General features: G+C 39.9%; 1 protein-coding gene across 2 annotated transcripts; it reads left to right on the top strand.

Annotated features, from left to right (window-relative positions):
* Positions 1-1,494: 1,494 nt before the first annotated feature.
* On the top strand, positions 1,495-21,459 carry kif5aa (kinesin family member 5A, a). 2 transcript variants are annotated; one of them, XM_085444514.1, is made up of 29 exons: positions 1,496-2,116; positions 4,781-4,868; positions 4,959-5,032; positions 5,244-5,348; positions 5,543-5,591; positions 5,723-5,778; positions 5,869-5,956; positions 9,500-9,624; positions 9,780-9,884; positions 10,589-10,737; positions 11,427-11,575; positions 11,741-11,919; positions 12,137-12,205; positions 12,404-12,610; positions 13,890-14,036; positions 14,132-14,320; positions 14,517-14,634; positions 14,749-14,810; positions 15,451-15,560; positions 15,762-15,863; positions 15,995-16,055; positions 16,154-16,225; positions 16,754-16,858; positions 17,133-17,349; positions 17,442-17,616; positions 17,821-17,900; positions 18,067-18,106; positions 18,383-18,468; positions 18,932-21,459. In XM_085444514.1, exons 1-28 carry the CDS (start codon positions 1,988-1,990, stop codon positions 18,459-18,461), a joined length of 3,129 nt encoding a protein of 1,042 aa, XP_085300640.1. In that variant the 5' UTR covers positions 1,496-1,987; the 3' UTR covers positions 18,462-18,468; positions 18,932-21,459. The 2 variants fall into 2 exon arrangements, with proteins under 2 accessions (XP_085300639.1, XP_085300640.1); XM_085444513.1 differs by having other exon boundaries at positions 1,495-2,116; positions 4,781-5,032.
* The last annotated feature ends 314 nt before the right edge of the window (positions 21,460-21,773 follow it).

Raw genomic sequence — 21,773 nt, 5'->3', positions numbered from 1 at the left:
CATACTGATGTTTGTAAAAATTGCAAAACCGGCAACAAATCTAGTGCAACTCACGAGTGTCGTTTGTCATAATTTGACAACCCATTTACATTTCAGATGCTGTGTTACTTGACGCTGTGAAGAATTACATGTAGCTCTGGTGACTTACATGGGATGAGACCCAGGCAAGAGATAAGTCTATTTAAAAAAAATAAAAAAATAAAGAGGCTTAATTTTGAAGTTCAACAGGAACCAGGTGTTTACAGAAAGTACTGTATGTCCTTTGATTGGATGAATGGATGGCTGGAATACTTATAACACAGAGAGCGATAATGTCTTATGTGGATCTGTTGAGTCCGTGTGTTACTGTGGATTTGGAGTGATATCCTTGCTCTGTCTCCCCCGTCACTGTTTGAACTCTCCTCCACACACTGCCCTGCCCCTGAGAGTACTGGCATCTCTAGCTGTATTTAAAATAAAATAACAAAAAAAGAATAAAGAAAAGTGAAAAAGAAAGCAGATTATGCAATTTCTACACTTGGAGATTTGTACATATGTACAGTTAATGTGTTTTATTTTGATTTTATATTGTTAGAGACAGATGAGAGAAAACAATGAATTGTGAATTTTTTCTGGGAATTGTAATTAAGTATTTTTCTCATTCTACCCCTTGCTTTCAATACTTATGTTAAAAAAAGACGATTAAATTGTGGACTGTAGCTTTCTTTTTTTTATATGGGAGTCGTTTTTTATTTAATATTAAACTATTTACAAAAAATACATGTACCTTGTGCTGATTTGTGTTCTGAATATTTGAATATGATATGTGTTTAAATATTCCTTCAGGTCGCACACACAGTCCTGCCCTCGTTATAGTGAGAAATCAGAATTTTTTGCTGAATTTTTTGGAAAGACTTTCTTAATGTCCTTTAAAAAATTCTAGAGATAGATAGATAGATAGATAGATAGATAGATAGATAGATGTAACATAAACATAGAAAAAAAAAAGATATATATATACATAAGCAACATACGTGACCACTCTAAAAGAAAACCCACAGTTCAATTTCAGTCTGTTTGCACAATACCAGAACCCTGCAAATAGCTCATATAGATGGTTCCTGTGTTTCTGCAGACAGCCCATATTTTATGATACTAAAACCCAACTCCATAGTAGTTGTATTTTCAGTGTTAATTACAGGTTTCTGACATTCAATGTGCTGTCTTGACATATTGCTGCATCACCCTGGCCTGTAATGCCACTTTAAGCTGAAGCCTAATCATCCCTTAATCAATAATCTCTCTTCCCCAAATGTTTCATATGGCTTTCCAAGCAGTACAGTCATTCCTTGGATGAGAGCCAACGACTATTTGTGATGTATATGATAACAAAGTTATTCCTCGATCCTCTGTTCAGATGTGACGCCTCACCTTGGGCCTTGGTGATGCTGAGGCTGTGGGTACCACTTTAAAGAGGCGGATGCAGACCACGCCCTTCCTCGGATTACAGATAGGAGGCGCTGTGGCGACCAAAGGAGGGCGATCAAACAGCAGCTTTACCTCACTGCCCTTCCAGCAGCATCTCACCTTCAACCGGCCAGACGCACACCCACCGCCGCCCCTGCACGGGAAAGGACGAAACAACACAAAAGGAACCGACGAGCGAGAAACAAACAAGCAGGGGCAATCGATTCGCTTCAGAGCTCATTGTTTTAATGATGTAGGGGGTTGTTTTGCGCCTTGACATCCAATTTAGCTTGGCCGCCTCACTGCGACACGAAAACCCGTCCAGCTGCGCATAAATTTATTATCGTCTCTCTGAGGGTAAGAAACAGGCCGACCTATCCGCCATCCTCAGAGCCGCCTCGATATAAAAGGACCGGATCCTGCGCGCATCACTCAGAGCTTATTCAGACGCACAGATCAGGCCCAAGATCTAATCGCCTCCAGCGTCAGCAGCATCTTTCCTCTCAGCAGAAAGCAGCATCCTCCACCTTGAATCTGCGCAATGGCCGATGCCCCAGCGGAATGCAACATAAAAGTGCTGTGTCGCTTTCGTCCTCTAAATCAGTCGGAGATTTTACGTGGGGACCAGTTCCTACCCAAATTCCAAGGAGATGACACCGTCGTCGTCGGGGTGAGTAAAAAGAAGCCGCTTTGTTGTGCAGGAAGGCCCTCCATCAATAAATCATCAGCCCGGCCCATCTGTTTGGGTTGTAGATCAGCAGGAAAACACAATATTCAGGGGAGGAACGGGGACCCCCCTCCTTTTTTACCCTTAAATTGTCTTTTCACCTAGCATAACAAGTACACATGGCTTTTATGTAGCTAATATTGATTAAATGCGCACTCTGGCCTCCTACATCAGCTGACTGAGGACTGCACCGTGCAGCTTATGAATGACACACATCAGGCCCATCATCATGCTTACTTTAGTTTACCATCATTAAACATTTTATGGTACATTTATAAAGAGGCATAGATGGTTATATGACATGTTCCAAACTGTATATGACATACACATTTTAGTTATTTTCCTATATACCGGTAGTTATTTTCCTGCATGGGAGATATAAGAGCCCTTAATTGTTAAACTGTTACCTGTATATAAATGGGAAATAAATGTAAAGTATTGCCCAGAATCATCTTTGCTTTTCATTTTATTTATTGATTTAAAATGTTTCTATTCTTATTTTTTATCATTTTTTTCTTTTGCTGTGCTGAAGTAGAAAACGTGGCCTGTTTATATGCAAAACACAAGACTGAATTAATTTCTGTTGTGTTTATTACTCAGCAGATGCTCGAAGCAGTAGATGTTTCAGCTTAGAAGACAGATGAAGGGTTGTTGGGTGGAACCAAACCTGAACAAGCCGCATATCTCTCATTTGCTGTTTTCAATTTTTTTTTTATTGAGGTTAAACAAACAAAAAATATGTCCTAAAATTATTTTTTATATCCAACAATGTCATCTTATGCCTTGTGCCTGCAACAACACTGCTTGAATGTCTAATGAAAATTACATAGTTTAAAGAAACCACTGGAAACTAGAAAGTTAACTGTCTGCCATATTCAGTATACGAGACGCTGACTTCAAAGAAATATTTGTGCTTTTTCAATGTATTTATGTAGTTTTAGTATTTTAATTAAAGTACAAATGACGTATCTAATATGCAGAGGGAGGAATCATGTTGAAATCATGTCTACCAGTAATGGAAATATCTCATCCTGACCTTCCTCTCTCCCCTCAGCATGATGCAGTAGAGCCAGAAACTGATCCCTCTAATTGCCCATAGAGATGATCAATAATCATTCAGTGAGCTCAGGCATCTCTGACTGACCTGCTTTATCTCCTTAATGGCTGCACCTTTTTTTGTGCCTCCCATTCTGGCTTTATCAACTATCTCATCCCGCTTTGGTGTTTTTCTCTCAGTCTTTTGTCGTTACTGTCTCAATGCTCATCTCCATTTGTCCTCCCATCTCCATTTTTATGCCTCTTTGTGTGCCTCCTTCATCCCTCCCAACCTCCCTCATCCCGGGACTGAATTGTCTCTCTGTTCAATCATGCTGGCGTGGGGGTGGTCTGCAGATGAGTCAATTTGTTAATGACATTTTCTACGGCTCATGTTCTGGCAGCATCATTCTGCGTTGCTTTGTGGACTCTGCCTCAGATGGGATGGTGACATTCAGGGTTTTATTAGCCTGGTTTCTGCAGCCGTGCCTGTCTGGGCTGAGTCACTCGTCAGTGTCTCACACAGTGACTGTGGATTTTAGGAGGAACCGATCTATCATGAGGACAACATTTAAAAAATACAAAATACAGACTCAATTTTAGACTTGTATAAACAGGATATGAGCTTCATTTGGATGATTTTTGTCCCTTGTTTTTTTACATTGTGTCCAGCTACCTGTTCATCATTAGATTTTATGCTTGCATTTATTTAATACCTTTATAATAAGCCATAAGATATGCTCCTGTTTTCTGTTTCAGAGTGTGATGAATCTCTGTTACCGGGCAGCAAACTCTGAGCATTTATCACTTTCAGCAATTAAACTGGAATTATTAACTAGAGTTTTGTTCCATTTAGCAGGTCGATGCTGAGGCTGGAGGCGAAACAGCTAGCCTTGGTCTGTTCAAACATTAAACTGTCAACTGTAATCGTCAGCTGTTAAGAAATTTGCTGTATCCAACCAAGAATTAATTTAGTACTTAACCCACTTAGAAGTTTTCATATTTACATTTTAGTTTTCGTATGTAGTACAATATACAGCATGATGCTAGAAATGAAGCATTTCAGTACGCCCAGCCAGTAAGATGAAGATGCTACATCAAGGATGAAATATGTCTCTGACTATTTTACATCCACCAAGAGGCATTTTTACACAATTGCATTTCAGACTCTGTTTCACCTTTGATTTACACACGTACACCTACAGGACCTGATCGGCCAATGGAAACCCACGAAGCTCCTGGCACACAGTTTTGTGCTGATATTAATGACTTAGTAACTGCTCCAAACCTCCAGAGTGTTAGAGACTTTTAAGCACTATGCACCTCAGCACTCGGTGACTCTGTTATCTAATTTGTATGTGAGTACTTTAGAACATTCCTTCACAGATGTGGCCCAGTTATAGTATGGATAATGTCATGGAAAAAGCAACTCTTATTAAAGTTTTGATGTTTTAATGCACCATCATTCTTCCTTAATGCTTGGTCGGGAACAAAGGATGCATTCATTTGAACCATTAGTTGTACTTCAGTAGGATTTTATGATCTGTTTGTTCTTGTTCCTTGTCTATGCAGGGAAAGTCCTATGCGTTTGATCGGGTGTTTCCAACCAACACCACCCAGGAGCAAGTCTACAACACCTGTGCCAAGCAGATCGTGAAAGGTATGGATGAGCTGCTAAATAAATTACAATTCTTCAAATTAGTGAACGCATGTTGCGTAACCTCATTTTCTTGTTTTTTCTTGCTTATAGATGTGCTGTGTGGATACAATGGCACTATCTTCGCATATGGACAAACCTCCTCCGGGAAGACTCACACTATGGAGGTAAATTTTCTTTTAATGTTCATTTTTTTTGAGCATTGGGCTATTATGCTGATTCTTTGTTACATACCCATTTTCCCTCTTATGGATGGTGATTTACCAGAGAATTTATGGAAATTTAAAGGCATTATTATAATGAAGGAAATATATCAAACTAGAATTTACTGTGTGGCTGTGTCTCACATGTAATTACATGCACAATTTCCTGTTGCAGGGCAAGCTGCACGACCCTCACCAGATGGGTATCATTCCTCGCATCGCCGAGGACATTTTCAATCACATCTTTGCCATGGATGAAAACCTTGAATTCCACATCAAGGTGTCACATTTGTTACATGCGTTGATGTCTTATCTTGTATTATGTTTATGTTTTTGTTTCACTGTGCTATGCTTTGTTTGGACATGCCTTCTTTTAATAAGTGATTTTCTGCAGGGTGAAAACCCGCTTCAAACAATAATTCACTTAAAGGTTTTTTTTCCCATATGAGGAAACTTTTTTTTCTTCTCCAACAGGTTTCCTACTTTGAGATCTATATGGATAAAATCCGTGATCTCCTGGACGGTTAGTATTAGAATAAATAACTCACGTCAATTTATTTTGATTTACCACTGTGATTAACCAGTGCAGCATTTTTTGTTTGCTCTAAAAGATCCTCCAAAAAAGTCATTGATTTTCCTTTATTTACTTTTTAGTGACAAAGACCAACCTGTCTGTTCATGAGGATAAGAACAGGGTGCCATATGTGAAGGTAGGTGTCCTACCTGAATATCTGTTCATGGGCTGTATCAGGTAAATGATAATATGCTTGTCTCCTATTCCTCTCCTCTCCTGTCCTTAGGGATGCACTGAGCGCTTCGTTTCAAGCCCTGATGAAGTTATGGATGTGATTGATGAGGGCAAAAATAACCGCCACGTTGCTGTGACTAGTGAGTCTTTATCTTTGCGTTACAGATGAGTAGTACAGTCCTGACTGATGTTTTCCCCCCATAATTTTTATATATAATACTGTAACAAAAAGACAAATCTGAATGTTTACTCTGTAACGTTTCTGATTTCTTACTGCTCCGTACCAGAATACCAGTTCTAGTTTCTCACTGTTGCTAATATTAGCTCTCAGGACTTGTTAGTGATGCATGAGATGGCAGCTGAGTTCATGTGGCCTGTTAATGTGTTATGTAATCAGCATGTTATTGTGCATTATCACAAAAAGCCTCACTCATTTTCGCAGAAATGAGGTTCTGTTATATGCATTTCATAATGTGATGCAATTGTGAGAGATGAAGTGGTTTGTATGACAATAACAAATTGGGAAAGAAAAAATTTATTTTAATAAAGTCATAACAAGCATCAGGAGCTGCTGCACTTTGCTCCTCCTGTAAATTTAATTGGTTTTCTGCAGGATTGTAAGTATGTCTTAAATATTTAGCAGTATAGATTTTTACCGAGCAATATTACAATAATAAAGAAACCCTGCTGATAAATATCGCTCCAAAAAATCACAACTGTGTGTGTGTGTGTGTGTGTGTGTGTGTGTGTGTGTGTGTGTGTGTGTGTGTGTGTGTGTGTGTGTGTGTTTTGCTTTTCTGTGGGTTGTGTGCTGACTCAGAGCTGAACTCCACTGCAGACTAAAAAAAAAGAATGAGGTCAGATCTGCTTTGGGATTCTGTGTCAAACAAAAAACATCAGCACTGCTTCACACTTATAAATCTCAGCCTGCACAGATCTCCGCCATTCAGAGTTAATGCATTTCGTGCCTCAGTGTGTGTGTGTGTGTGTGTGTGTGTGTGTGTGTGTTAGTACACACAAAGTCTTTCTGTGAAATCTTTTGAAAATGGGCTTTTCTGCAAAGTGATTGAAATGGATTTTTAAGCTACCACCTACTGCAGATCGTCTGTAGTTCAGAAATAAAGCAGTACCTTTGTATGTTGATCCATTAGTTTGCTGTAAATGTGAAAAAATCTGGGAGACAGCGTGGACTAAAAAAGCAGCCATCTTGTCTTGTTAAAATGGAATACTTGAAGTTTAGAAGTGATCATTTCCAACTTTTCAGGAGAACATTTGCCAACATTTTTCCAATCTTAGTGCTTTTTTTTTTTAAAACAGAGAATATCAGTTAAACCGATATTATAAAGTTAATTGAGCTGTACTCTGGTCAAAAACACTTTATCTAGTGATGTGGAAGAATACAAATTCGTTCACATTTTAATCTGCTGTTCTGTCTTTTTTTAACATTCCTCCTTCCTAGTGTGTGCCTTTAATTAACTGCAGTCAGCCTTCTTTTAAATAGTAATCTGATGATCTCAGCATGTAGGTAGTGTAGCAAGAATATGAAAATAGGTCAGAGTAAAAAGTCCCATTCATCATAAAATAAATTAAATATGCCATGTGATAAAACAAATGAAAAAAAGGGTAAAAAAAAACAGACTTTCTATCATCTAACTGAAAAAATTCAGTTAAATGATAATTCCTGTAAAAACAGTAATATAAGAGGTCTGTGTATGCAGTTATCACAGATTGCAAACATGGTAAAATATTCCAGAAATCTAATTCACTCATTTTCAATGCTAATACAGAGGTAAGCATCTTGGGCCACTTTATAGAGCCCTGAGACGTCCAAAGCTTCTGGAAAGTCAATAAAGCTGAAGGCTGTTTGTTGGGGTGATAATGTAGCAAATGGACTTAAAAACCTCCATGAAAAAACAAATCAATAGTCTGATGCAGAACAAAAAGTTGTGCTGCCCTGCTCTATAAGCCTTTTCTCATCCTTTGTTTCAAAATGCAAAGTCTCTCCATTCAAACGGTTTAAATCATTTTAAGCTGCCAATATAAAAACAGGGAGTACATGTCAAAAAGCTAGTTTCTTGCTTTTTCCATAGTATCGACGGCTTCAGTCATCCATCCTTTGAGCTGATCTGTGAGCAGTCTCTTAGCAGACAGGCTAATAAAACACTGTCTGACCCGACACACACACTTTCCACTGACCTGCAGCTTGCGCTCTGTCAGAAGAGTTCCTCCACTCAAACAAAAAGTGACAAAAACTTGTTTTTTCCTCATTTTTTAAATCTTATCTATGTAGCATCCTCAAGCAGCTTAATAACAGCAGTACATAGTACAAGTTAAAATAGTGTGTGGACTTTCTATTGTTGTTTATTATTGGTTGTTTGAGGGAGAGATAATCAGCAAATTTCCTTATGAGGCACTTTAAATGAAAAGAATGTAGACATCAGTCATAGCAAAATATAGTGTGTCCACTAGTCTTAAAGGGTAAAAATGATCATTTATACCAATTTGTCCTGTAAAACAGCCTGGGTGGAAACAGCAGTGGACAGGACTTACTATAGCCTGTGATGCTGAGCACCACAGTGTTGTCTGCTTCCTGTCGATGGCTGCTGACTCACTGTGCTGCAGAACGGTGTGCTGATAACAGTTGGATGGGCCGACACTCAGCACTGCGCTGAGCTCATGCCCTCAGATATCATCTGCAGAGAAACATGAACTCCGTCTGAGAGGCGAGAAGCTTTTAGATCAATGCTGTTTGATGCCTGTTCTCTGTGAAATGCTGATACCACTGTCCTGCAGTGATGGCTGGTCTGGTTGACAAAATGTGAAAGATTTAAGATCCACCCCTGAATTACTCTTTATTGATTGGTTATTTAAAAAATAAAGAGATGAGCCCTAGAGAATGAAATGCATTGAAATGCCTGAAGCGAAGTCAGCCTGAGAAGACAATATACAAATTTAGTATACAGTATACAAAATTACCAGAACTTTTTTGCCCATTGTTTGTAAATTCGGGCTATATTAATTATCACCAACAAATTCTTGACTCAGCAGTCAGTGATGAGCTTGGGTTCTGGGTCATGCTTGGTTTTGACAAGGTAGTTTTTAAATAACTGTTCATTCTTAGTCCTGCAGTGTTACTGATGGGTTCCTTTGCGGTGACTTTAGTGGCACTCAGTTGTCTAAAATGGGGTTTATATCATAGTAGCCATCGTGTAAAACACAAAAGTATTATTCCTTGACTGAGTTGCTGTGTTATAATAACATATAGCACATAATACACATTTTTTCTTGGTACAAAGACAACTTTTGAACAAAATGTTGGATAAAAATCTAGAAGCCACATTTTTTAAATTCATGTTGTTGGTCATTAAAGCATGATTAGGACTGAAGTGTAATAGTCTTCCATCAGCAGAAAGGATGAGTCACAGTATTGTAGTTATTAAATAGATAAAAAAATCAATTCTAGGACCTTTGTTTATTCCATTTTCTGCATTTCTACTTAATAGACTCAGTTAGTTGTAGTTAGTGTAGTTTGGTTAACTGTTGATTCTCAGTTGGTCGTAGTTGTGAGTGTGACTAGTTGGCTGTCTCTCTGTGTTAGGCTCTAGCCCTCCTGTGACTCTGAATTGGATAAGCGGAAGAAAATGGATGTTTCTCTGAATGTTGTGTTGTCGTTGTTTGTGTAGACATGAATGAGCACAGCTCTCGTAGCCACAGCATCTTCCTGATCAACATCAAGCAGGAGCACGTGGAGACGGAGCAGAAGCTGTGTGGAAAACTGTACCTGGTGGATCTGGCTGGCAGTGAGAAGGTATGAAAGACTTGTAAATGCTTGTAATGACTATTGTGTGATTATTTTACATTATTCTTTGTTTACATTGCAGTTTTAGGTAATGAGTAAGCCTGTTTTTCCATCACATTCTCCGTTCTTTGATTTCATTCGCTCCCTGTTTTTCTTTAATCCAGGTCAGTAAGACCGGAGCTGCAGGTGCCGTCCTGGATGAGGCTAAAAACATCAACAAGTCTCTCTCGGCTCTCGGAAATGTCATCTCTGCCTTGGCTGAGGGCACGGTGAGCTACTTTCACTCTTTCCACTATCTCCATGGGACGGTGTGCCTCAAAAATAACAGTTTGTGATTTACAGTAAAGGATTTGTATTTTTAAGCTGGGCTCCTGCTCCTTTGACTTCGATGTTAAACTTTTTTAGGAACATAGAAGAACGATTTATATTTAAGGAGTAAATTAAACTGAAATTTAAATACAGAGAAGAATAATTAGGTTTTCCACCAGTGAACCTTATTTTTATTCTAGAATTTAGTGACTTTAAATAAACTGAAACATGTGTAATTCACTCTCTACATTATAAAGTGTTTTGTTTACCTCATTTCTAACACACATGGACACCAACTGTCTGCCTGTTGACCTGCTCAGTACCCACACTCATGATTTTTCTCTTTCATTCCTGCCAGCTCACCAGATTTGGCCATGAAATGCCAAAACTATGCCTGCTAATTTTCAGAGTAGTTGGATATGGCACAACCAATCTGGCACGTTAAAAAGCAGTTCCAGTCCTGGTTAAGAATCCAAAAGCTGAGGGGCAATGTTTGCTGAATTTATGCTGATGAATTTTTGCACGATTAAAATTAAATCAAGAAGCAAAAGTAAATGAAGCAGTGTTCTGGCAGTTCCTTTGCTTTATGTTGCTCGGTTTTCTCTTGATCTTTTTCTCTTTTCTTCTAATCACCCTTTCTCATCATCCCTACTCTGTCCTGTAGAAAACTCACGTGCCGTACCGTGACAGCAAAATGACCCGCATCCTGCAGGACTCCCTCGGCGGTAACTGTCGCACCACCATGTTCATCTGCTGCTCTCCCTCCAGCTACAACGATACTGAGACCAAGTCAACTCTGATGTTTGGACAACGGTAGATGCCTCTGTGGATTTAAATCACACGTCATGTTAGATGTTTATTTCTAAACCACTAAAATGTGTTTTGCTTCTTCACATGCAGACATATTTTTTAGCATGAAGTAGTGTAGTTATACAACATTAACCCTTCAAAAGCAGCGCTGGAAAACATGATTTCAGCAACATGTTTTTATCTTAACCTACTTGATATGATATTCATGCTTGACTTCAAATGTAGATTTACACATGATAGTTAAATAGTCCAATCTCAGGTTCAGCAAGGAGTAGAGGGACAGATAAAATAACAGGTAAATATGATAATTTAACTCCTAAAATAGCAGGTAAACTAGGAAATGTGTTTATACTGTGTTTATGTGTTGTCACATTTTTCAGCAGGGAAGATTATCCTTTAAAATCAGGGCAACAAACTATTTTGAGCATGACCTAAAAAAACAATACAGTCTCAGATACCTACTGATGTGGCTCTTGTACATTTGTTTTTATTCCACAAAGCCAAGGAAGGATCTGAAGACCAAATTATTACCTGATATTTTAAAAAAATGTGAAGCATTATTTGCTTTTTGTGACTGTTAAGTTTCATGTTACCTTGGGGTCATATTACAATGGTAAAGCTGAGTTTTTGGACAGTTTTTGGACTCAGTAGGACTGTTGAACATAACATAATCAGCCCTTTCTTTCTCACAGTGCCAAGACCATCAGGAACACCGCCTCAATCAACCTGGAGCTGACAGCAGAGCAGTGGAAGAGGAAATATGAGAAGGAGAAGGAGAAGAACAAGACCCTGAAGGAGACCATTCAGAAGCTCGAGTCGGAGCTCAACCGCTGGAGAAACGGTTAGAACAAATATAGGTGTTGGTGGGTCACGGGTGGGGTGTGGGGGTGTGTGTGTGGGGTGGGGACTTCAAGGCTGCGTACCTCCAACTCTTCTGTGCTGACATTACAAACTAAAGTGCAACATTGTAATGTGTCTTCTTTGTTCACTTTTTCCTACCATTTAGGAGAAGATGTGCCCGAGACTGAGAGGACTACATCGGAAATAGTGACCCGTATCGAGTCTGTGGAGGAGCGTCCCATTTTGGACAATGACACCTCCTCCATTGTGGTTCGCATTTCTGAGGAGGAGCGGCAGAAGTATGAGGAGGAGATACGCAAGCTGTATAAGCAGCTGGATGATAAGGTTCTTGCATACATTCCTCACACAGTGCCTTCATTCTGTTGCTTGTTGTTACTACCTGCATGGTAAAAACAATGGTGTACATTTTATAATTGAAACAAAATGTTTTCGGGGTCCTGTTCACTTCCATTTAATGTTTAATTATTGATTTATATATTGGAGACATCCAAGTGACAGAGTATGGACTTTTTGTGTTTATGATACCATCATGTGTGTGCAGGATGATGAGATCAACCTTCAGTGCCAGCTGGTGGAGAAACTGAAGCAGCAGATGCTGGACCAGGATGAGGTGAGATCACACAAACTCAGTCACACAAACATATCCACACTGTATGAGTGCGCATGCTGTGAGTGTGAGGATACTTGTTAATTCTAAAATTTAAGCTTTAAGCAGCTTGTTTTCTTTCTAAGATCTTACCTTAATGCCCACATTTGCCTCTATCTTCCTTGTTATCTCCCATTCTTTTTATTACCTCCCATTCTTCAGCTTCTGGCCTCATCCAGGGGTGATGGGGACAAAGTCCAGGCTGAACTCGGCAGGCTGCAGGTGGAGAGCGACTGCGCCAAGGCTGAGGTGAAGGAGGTGCTGCAAGCTCTGGAGGAACTAGCCATCAACTATGACCAGAAGAGCCAGGAAGTGGAGGAGAAGGGGCTGCAAAACCAGCTGCTGGCTGAGCAACTGTCCCAGAAAATGGTAAATGTTTGGAGTGCGACAGATTTACTGAGACAAACAGAACGGTGTCTGAATTCAGAGACAGGAGGTGGACCAGAAGGGTCCGCTTGCTTCCTCATTGCACTGCAGAGACAAGCACCTGTTGTAGCAGCACTGTGAGGGGAAAACACTGCAGTTGTATAGGAGTCAAAAATGGTTTGATTTCTAAATCTAAAAGATTTTGAACAGTGAAATAATTTTTGTAATTATTCTCTGTACATCACCATAGTAGATGTAAAATTAAATAACCTAGTTGGCACTAAAGTGCAGACTTTCAACTTCAATGCCAAGAGTTTAAAAAAACTAACAGTACCCCCTTTTCAAAGCCTAGTCCCTCATTATTCACTTTTCTGATTAAATATATGGCGCTGATTCCAAGTGTTGAATTACATTTTATAGCTTTTCACTGGAACTCTCAATACGAGGTCCCGAGAGCTTTTAGTGCAAGTAAAGAAGGCCATAATTAGGCTGAAAACCCATGAAATTAACCATCAGTTAAAGTATGAAGGAGAGAAACAAACTTGTGATTCAGGCCACATCATATTCTCTCTGAGGCCAATGCTATGACTGCCAGTGGAACTAGGTCGCTAGTGTTTATTGATCATGTGACTGCTGATATCTGTAGCAGAATGAATCCAAAAGTCTACAGGCCTATACTCTCTGGTGATTGGACAGCCTTTCACAATACAAATGGATAATGACCCGAAGCAGCAGCTGAAGGTGAAGCTGCAGTAAAGACCTGACAGAGCATCTCAAGGAAGGAAACACAGCATTTGGTGATTGGCTGGAAATGATTTTCATCCAATTATTAAAAACAATGCTTTGGTTTAAAATGATTTTAGTTTGTCCAATTACTTCTGAGCCTCTGAAAGTGGGGGACTGGATAAAAATGGCTGTAATTCCTAAAAAGTAAACGCAATGCTTTTGTTGAACTAGGTAAATTTAAGCTGAAAGCCTGCACTTCAATCACATCCTGATCATAATAACATTGAGTCATTATCCAAGTATTTATGGACCTTAATGTATCTCACACTAAACGGTAGGCGGCACCACAGCAATACGATAAGTTTAGAGCTCTGTGGTCTTGAGTATGACTCATTAGTATTCCTCTCCTACAGTAAATCTTAATCTTAATCTTGACTTTCTCCCAAAGTTTTTCAGACAGTCTGCTGATTTTTCATTTGTGTATTTTTAATGAAGGTCCAGATGCAATTAAAAGGCTTTAGTTCTCCTTAGGTGCTCACCTTCTTTTATTTTACAGGCCAGTCTGATGGAGCTGGAGGCAGAGCTGTCTCGTATGCAGGAGGTGAGCGGTCAGCAGCGCAAACGCATAGCTGAGGTCCTCAACGGGCTGATGAGGGACCTCAGCGAGTTCAGCTCCATCGTGGGTAATGGGGAGATAAAGCTGGTGAGCACGATCACAGAGGTTTCATTTAGAGTATCAAGCACCGATGGAGAAATTCTTGTTAACAAAAAAAATATTGCTTTCATTTTCACTCTTAGCCAGTGGAGATCAGTGGTGCAATCGAGGAGGAGTTCACTGTGGCCCGCCTCTACATCAGCAAGATCAAGTCGGAGGTGAAGAGCATGGTGAAGCGTTGCCGTCAGCTGGAGAACATGCAGCTGGAGTGCCACCGCAAGATGGAAGAGACTGGAAGGGAGCTTTCCTCCTGCCAGCTCCTTATCTCTCAGGTAAGAGATAGGCTATGATGAGGCATCACAAAATAGAATGAAATTGATGATTTATGAGAACATATGTGGGCGTGAGATAAAAAGAAACAGACAGAATGTAGAAAATAATATATCTAAGATATCTGTTCTTGTTAGCAGAGATTGAGTTATTATGTCTCTGATGTCCTGGGGTGGGGCGACACTTGTCTTTTTACAGCATGAGGCAAAGATCCGCTCTCTGACAGAGTACATGCAGAGTGTGGAGCAGAAGAAGAGACAGCTGGAGGAGAGCCACGACTCCCTGAGCGAGGAGCTGGCCAAGCTGCAAGACCAGGGTAACACAGAAACACACACACAGAAAATCATGGTGTAAAAATATTAATATGTGACTAAAACCTTTGCTGAAATTGCTCATACTGGTTGAATTTGTTATTTTATGCTTCTATAAGATAACTCCCTGCTTGAGGAGAAGGATGGAGAGAAGGGTGAGACTGAGGATGGAAATGTGAAGGTAAGAAGCCTCCTTAGAAAAGAATTTAATGCAGAGCAGTGAGTACATTTCTGACATTGGGTCCAGTACACATTCAAAGTATTATTCCAGTCTGACCTGGTATTTTGGGACTTTTAGTGGGATCTATTATGGTGACCGCGCTCACTGTGCTTAACAGAGACTTTTTGCTCATTTTCAGTTTTTAATGCAAAGGTGATTGAAGTAAATATTGCACTCTCAGAACAGATGTGTTACTTTTTGTCCTTAATCATCAGCATATCTAGTTAAGGGCAATGATGTCCCAATTGAAGACAGCAGCACAATAATGACAATATAACACATGTTGTTTGTCAGTGGTCTCATTTCCTTCTTTCTTTCTTTCTTTCTTTCTTTCTTTCTTTCTTTCTTTCTTTCTTTCTTTCTTTCTTTCTTTCTTTCTTTCTTTCTTTCTTTCTTTCTTTCTTTCTTTCTTTCTTTCTTTCTTTCTTTCTTTCTTTCTGTCTTTTATTTAAACCATATTTAGGGCACAGTTTAACACAACATGTGTGAATGACACAAACAGTGTGTGCAGGATTTTAACACATTCTTTTTGAAAGTGTGAGATTTTATAGGTCAGCATCTTTAAAGAGGCGCTCTTCCTTTTTTGTTTTTCCTTTTCCAGAAAGCTCCTCGTCATCAGGGAGAGTCCCACCGTGGTCTCCACCACAAGCAGCTGGCCCGCCTGCGGGATGAGATCAATGAGAAGCAGAGGATTATTGATGATCTCAATGAGTCTGTAGTCCTCTTTATTTGTTTTACATACATGTTTTTTATTTCTTATTCCTTACATGCTAACACTGTTAAAGATGACAGTTAAAACAATTCAGTTTGGTGTGTATTGATGAAGTATTTTAATGCTGTTTCCTGTTTGTCTTGCTGTCTCTGAACATGTGTTTTTTTTCTTGTTTGTGTTTTTATACCTCATGCATGCAGTCGTAACTCCAAACTGGAACTGGAGCTGGCTCAGATCCGCGCTGACTTCGAACGCCTGAAGAGCCAGGACAGTACCAAGAGCGAACGCCTGGAGGAGCTCTCGTAAGTGTTCAGGGGTCATTTTGTTCTCAGATTCCTATAAAGTGCACTCAAAACAATACATCAATATGATTTGTTATGATAAAGATAAGACTTATTCTTATCTTTAATGATGCTTCTGCTTTTTCTGTCAGATTCCTGCACGAGCGCCATGAGCAGACCAAACAGGACTTGAAGGGTCTGGAGGAGACTGTCGTGAGTAAAACAGACTATCACTACCTCTCTGCTTCATATTTCACATCATCCACAGATGTCTACCTATCTAACCTCCTCTCCATCTGTCTGTCATCCAGGCCCGCGAACTCCAGACCCTCCACAACCTGCGCAAGCTGTTCGTTCAAGACCTCACGTCGCGAGTTAAAAAAGTAAGGCATCGAGTAATAAATGAAAGGAATTCTTTTTTTAAAAACACGCTAAGAGGGTTTTAAGAGGTCTGTGACCTTAATATTGCCTGCTAAACCTGAGTAGGAAAAACAATAGCATCCTTAATCCCTCTAATCCCCTTCAATATTTGATATGTTGCATGAAGAAATGTCCTTTCTGGGTAAAACTAGACACAAGCATTTAGTCAAACAATCAATATTGGGTGTCGCCATACGGAATGAACTGTTCATGTTTTTGGTCAGATCATGTAAATTTTCCGACTAAAGTTTGTACTGATTAAAAAAAATTCTTAAGCTTTTAAAAAAGCAGAACAGCTGGGACAAAAGGCCTGCAGAGAGCTGAGATCAGACAGCTTCAAACCCAATTTTAAGCTCTTCTTTTAGCAGTAGATTAACTAAAATTTAAATGAAAAACTTCTGTCAGCCTGCCTTAACCCCTGCAGGTATTACAGCCATTTGGGACAAAATAAAATCTCACCCTTTGCCTCCATTTTTTGTTTTCCTCTGCAGAGTTCCGAAATGGAACCTGATGATAGCGGGGGGTCTTGCACCCAGAAGCAGAAGATTTCCTTTCTTGAGAATAACTTGGACCAGCTTACAAAGGTTCACAAACAGGTGAATGACCCAGAAATGAGAGCAGTTACAAGTTTTACTGATGCAAACCTGCGCTGCAGACGGGCTTGGATTAGATCTCAGTTGCGGTTGTGGTGGTTTGATTCTTAGCCACAAAGCAGTTTTGGAAGATAATTAAAATCCTGCACAAGCTGCACATTCTTGTACAGAAACTTAATGCATATAGCATAGAATGCGATTTTGAATACACAGAACTGTGTTATGTCCAAAAGGCACAGTTTGTGAATGAATTAATCAGACTGAAAATTCTCTCCAGCTGGTTCGTGACAATGCAGATCTGCGCTGTGAGCTTCCAAAGCTGGAGAAACGTCTTCGGTCTACTGCTGAGAGAGTTAAGGCCCTGGAGACTGCACTGAGGGATGCCAAAGAGGGCGCCATGATGGACCGCCGTCGCTACCAGCAGGAGGTTGACCGCATCAAAGATGCAATGAGGGCAAAGAATGCCATGAGGCGTCCCCATGCAGCACAGATCGGTACTGCACTTCTTGATGCTTAATTCTGCAGCCCAGTGACCCAGTTTCCTTGCAGCTGTACCCTGTCTTACATCGTTTTTTCATCCCGACAGCTAAGCCAGTGAGACCAAAACAGCTGACCGTTTGCTCTCCCACCAACCCGTTCTACGCCTACATCCGTGCTACTGAACACGCCAACACCTACAGCAATGCCCTCTTCCAGAGTAACGTGACACCACAGCAGTCCACCAGTGTCAGCTGCAATCCCAACTCTGTCCAGAACAACACGTGGGTTTAAATCAGTTTTCTTCATCTTTTCCAGGCAGATAGTAGATAGTAAACACACATTATTATGATTGATTTTTAAGGTCACTGAGAATCTGCATTGATCTTAAAAATGAAGCATCCTGTTTTGTTCAAGTTTGCTGCTGAATGTGAGGCCAAATGTATAATTGTGCATCTCTATGGTTTCTTCTGTGGGGTTTTCCACAGAGTTTCCACAGCACTGGGCTACAGAGCAGGAAGATATAATGGGGACATACTGGAATCCTACCCACTCAACATTGACAACGGTAAGTACAATCTAAATGTGTGTGTGTGTGTGTGTTTGCCTGCACCTACTATGGCACTTCTGGTAGTTGTGCTTTAACACAATACAAATATTGTCAGCAGCTCAGTTTTTCTTATTTTTTATGCTACTGCAAACAAACTGATAAAACTATGTCTTGTTTCCAACAGGTAACAGCATCAGTGAAGGCAGAGACATTAATGATAACAGGTGAGGACATCAGTCGCAGTTTCTCTTGTTAGTTTGGCTGCTTTACTTATTTTTATTTAATTGTGTGTGCAGTTTGAGTGCAATCCATTTTCTTAACCTCTTATCGAGTACAGGATGGCTACTGTGCATCCCAGCTTTACACTGGGCCAGAATCACAAATTAACTTAATGTGGATTTTTGTGGATTGTTGGATGAACCAGTTGGAGTGATAAATGGTACATAAGGATGATATATATTTGGTTATGCAGTGTTGTTTTTGTGTATCTGCGTTAACAGGAGTGAAGTTCACTGTGGCAGCGAGGTGGATGATTCAAACAGGCACTACATGATTCAGCAGGAGACTGCTGCAAGTTAATACCTTGGTAACTAACAAAGTCTACTGAGTCATAAACACAATTTTCTGCAGACACTCGCTGACACTTCATTCTCAAATCCCCTACCTTAACAGTCATAACTCAAAGCCTCATCAGTATACTGTATTTTTGAGGGATTATGATAAAATAATCCTAGAAAAAGGAGGAAATGTCAGCATATGGCCTCCTTGCTACAACTGCACATGCTTCCTAACTAGTCCACCACTGTAGATAGGGTAAAACCTGAGTATCATAGCTGAGAAAATCAGTCTACAAGTTTATTTTACTGTTTGTATAATAGGTTGCAGATGCACAATAGATGATAATCATATTGATCTAATGTGTTCAAACAAACACAACAAATGTGCTTTAATGGCAAAAATTCCTAAAAGTTAGTTCCTAATCATCAGTAGAGCTTTGAATTGACTTCTGTTTCTCTGAACTCTAACTTCCTGTTACTGTCTCTTTGCAGAAGATGACCAAACACTGTACCCGTCCACCGGACCCTCCCCCTCCCATTTGCATGCAGCCTGGCCCCCTCAACCCTGCACTGCATCACCGATAATGATGACAACCAAGATCTGTAGCCCTGTAGTCTTCTAATTAGTTGAAGCCCTTTCCTGCTCCAATGGTGAACACTTGCCCTCAGGTTTGGGGTCCGGTCCTTTTCAGTTCAATCAGGATTAAATCCGATATTTTTAATCAAGGAACGCCCCCAGGCAATCAATTTTTCAACACATGCCACTGATGCTGATCACCTCTCGGGGTGGTTGAACTGAAACGGGGCTGACCCCATATCTGATCAGTTAGTACACACATGTTGTAAATAATAGTGCCGTATACTCCAGTAGAGGTTTTTGACCAGCAACTGTTTGTGTGAATGCACAGCCTTCCCCACTCCCTGCACACATCTTCTTAAGGGCATCATATGGATGACATACTGTAGGCAGACATGACCTTTTTCTCTGTCATAAATAAGAGTATAGTATGCAACACCAGCTTGTAACAGAAGACTCACACACTGCGTGCATGTCACTTAGCGGGTTAGCTTTCCAATCTTTGCCTGTGTCATGAGTCCATTCGGGGAGCTGGTATGCTGCGAGTCAAGTCTGATCGACTTCGACAGATGAGAGAGCGGGTTTCCATTAATCCTGATTGTGGTTTCAGAGCTTTAGGTTATCTTTTGATAACAAAATCTGAGTCCAAGACGTTTTTTTGATGTTGTCATTGTGTTTTAAACACATTATATTGCAAAAATGATACCTGGATCCTTTCTTTTAAGGTAAGAGATGAGTAGAGAAAAAATACGTGAGGGGAAACCCAGCTCAATCAAACCGTCTGTAGTGAGAAATCCTTTTGTAAATGCTTGGATACAATGAGGTTGGAGTCTTTTGATGCACTTTTTCATTCTGGATAATGATGCCCACGTTCCATTTAATGTGGCCCCTTCCCCACGTCAAACTTTATGAGTCTTCTAACCAAGCCTTAATATGAATTGACTTCTCATGATCAAACTCACACACATTCTCTGCAAACATTTGTAACTACTACCTCTAGAGCTGCTTATTATATAAACTTATAACTTTATGATAAGATATCATCCTTGCAAATGCAGAATGAGGACGGATCTTAGAGTTTCTACAGAAAGTTGCAACTTTAGAAAACCCCACCTGTAAGTAGATTGAAATGTCTGATCAGAGCTGTCGTTATCTCTTCCATTCATGCCCATTTTCTGTCTCCATCTTGTCACAGGATCAGAGCTGGGCTAAAATAGGGGCTCGCAAAAATCATTTAGATTAAGATGCTGTTTACATCTTCTAATTTAAAGTTCTACAGGCCTTGTTTGAATTCGGATCGCTAAACGTGATGTGAAAACATATCAACATTTGGCAAATCCATGGATTCTATTTAGTGGTTCATTTTTGTTTCAAAAATCCAGCGGTTGGGGAGGTTTTGCAGGTGAGTCTCCAGCTGAGCAGCCACCAGTCTGGAGCACTTTGACAGGTTGTGCTGTTAGTCTTCTGTGAGAAATCCTGACCAGCCAATCAGGATGGAAGAAAGCAGCGTTGCTTTGGCGTGTAACGGACAAGTGGATGTTTTTGCATGAAGGTGAATCGCTGAATAAAACCAGTAAAAACTGAAAATGTTAGTTTGATTTTATGCTTTTAGCAGAATAAAAGGGATTAAAGTGAATCTGGTGTCACACTTTACAGGGTAATTAATCCTACATTTTATTTTAATTTATTTATGGTTTTTTTGTGTTTTTTTTAATATAACCAGATTTATTCCCAATGTAAAATATCCAAGCAGGAGTGTTCTCATTTATGCGATCCCTAATCTTTCTCATGTTTGTGATCATTCGTGACAGCACCACTCAGCCTGATGCTTTTACCGGCATTAACAACATCTCAGGGCTTCACATTCCCAATCATAGCTACCGTGGTCCAGCCCCATTGTCTTCCTCCTAACCCTAGACTTAAAACTATATGACTGCTGATAAACAATCAGATCCGTTTGTCCTAGTGAAAGCTAAGCAAAGGAAGGGGATTAAAAGATCAATCTTACTCTAACATAACAGAATTGTACATACAACATCTCTTTTCTCACACATTACATTCAAAATGTAATAATCTCCTGGTCAGACCCTACTGTGGACCCTCTATTGGACATCATGTTTTAAGTGTAATAAATCAGAATTTAGAGGGGAGTGTGTACTATATTGTTACCTGTTATCTGATTTGAACATATCTAAATACATGTGCTATATATTGTTAATCCTGTAAGTACAATAGCGTGCAGATGACATAGTAAGATGCAAAAGAAATGCGCACGCTCTTTGTTCAGACAAATGTTTGTTTTATTTATTTCTGTATGCCTATAGTGTAGCGTCAACATGAATATGTGAAGAATCACCGGGCAAACATCTCTGTATATATCGACTCATCACTATGCTATATTGTATGTGTTGTAGTAAAAAGTTCAATAAACTTGTAGAAAGGAGTGTGTCGGAGCGAGTCATTTGGGTTTGGGAAGCGTGTGAGGCAGTCCCACACTGACAGACGAAAATGGCGCCACCTAGTGGGTGGAAACGGATCTTGAAAGGGGAATGAAAAGCAACTTGTTTTTTCACTGTTCTGTGTGAAAACTGAGATGGGTTGATGTGACTTTGAGTTGTTTCTGACCTGAAGAGGAAATGAAGTCACTGTGGAAGGATCCTCTGCCAAAAACAATGATATGAAAATGACGTTTGGAAGTTGGAAAAAAGTGGAGAAGCACTGATATCCTCTAACACCAAAACCATGCTCAGTGGAGTC

Source organism: Copadichromis virginalis, linkage group LG20, assembly GCF_057382275.1.
Source record: "Copadichromis virginalis isolate Kocher_CV1m ecotype Utaka linkage group LG20, C_Virginalis_male_GT1.1, whole genome shotgun sequence".
Lineage (NCBI taxonomy): Eukaryota > Metazoa > Chordata > Actinopteri > Cichliformes > Cichlidae > Copadichromis > Copadichromis virginalis.
This window is presented reverse-complemented; position numbering and strand designations above follow the sequence as displayed.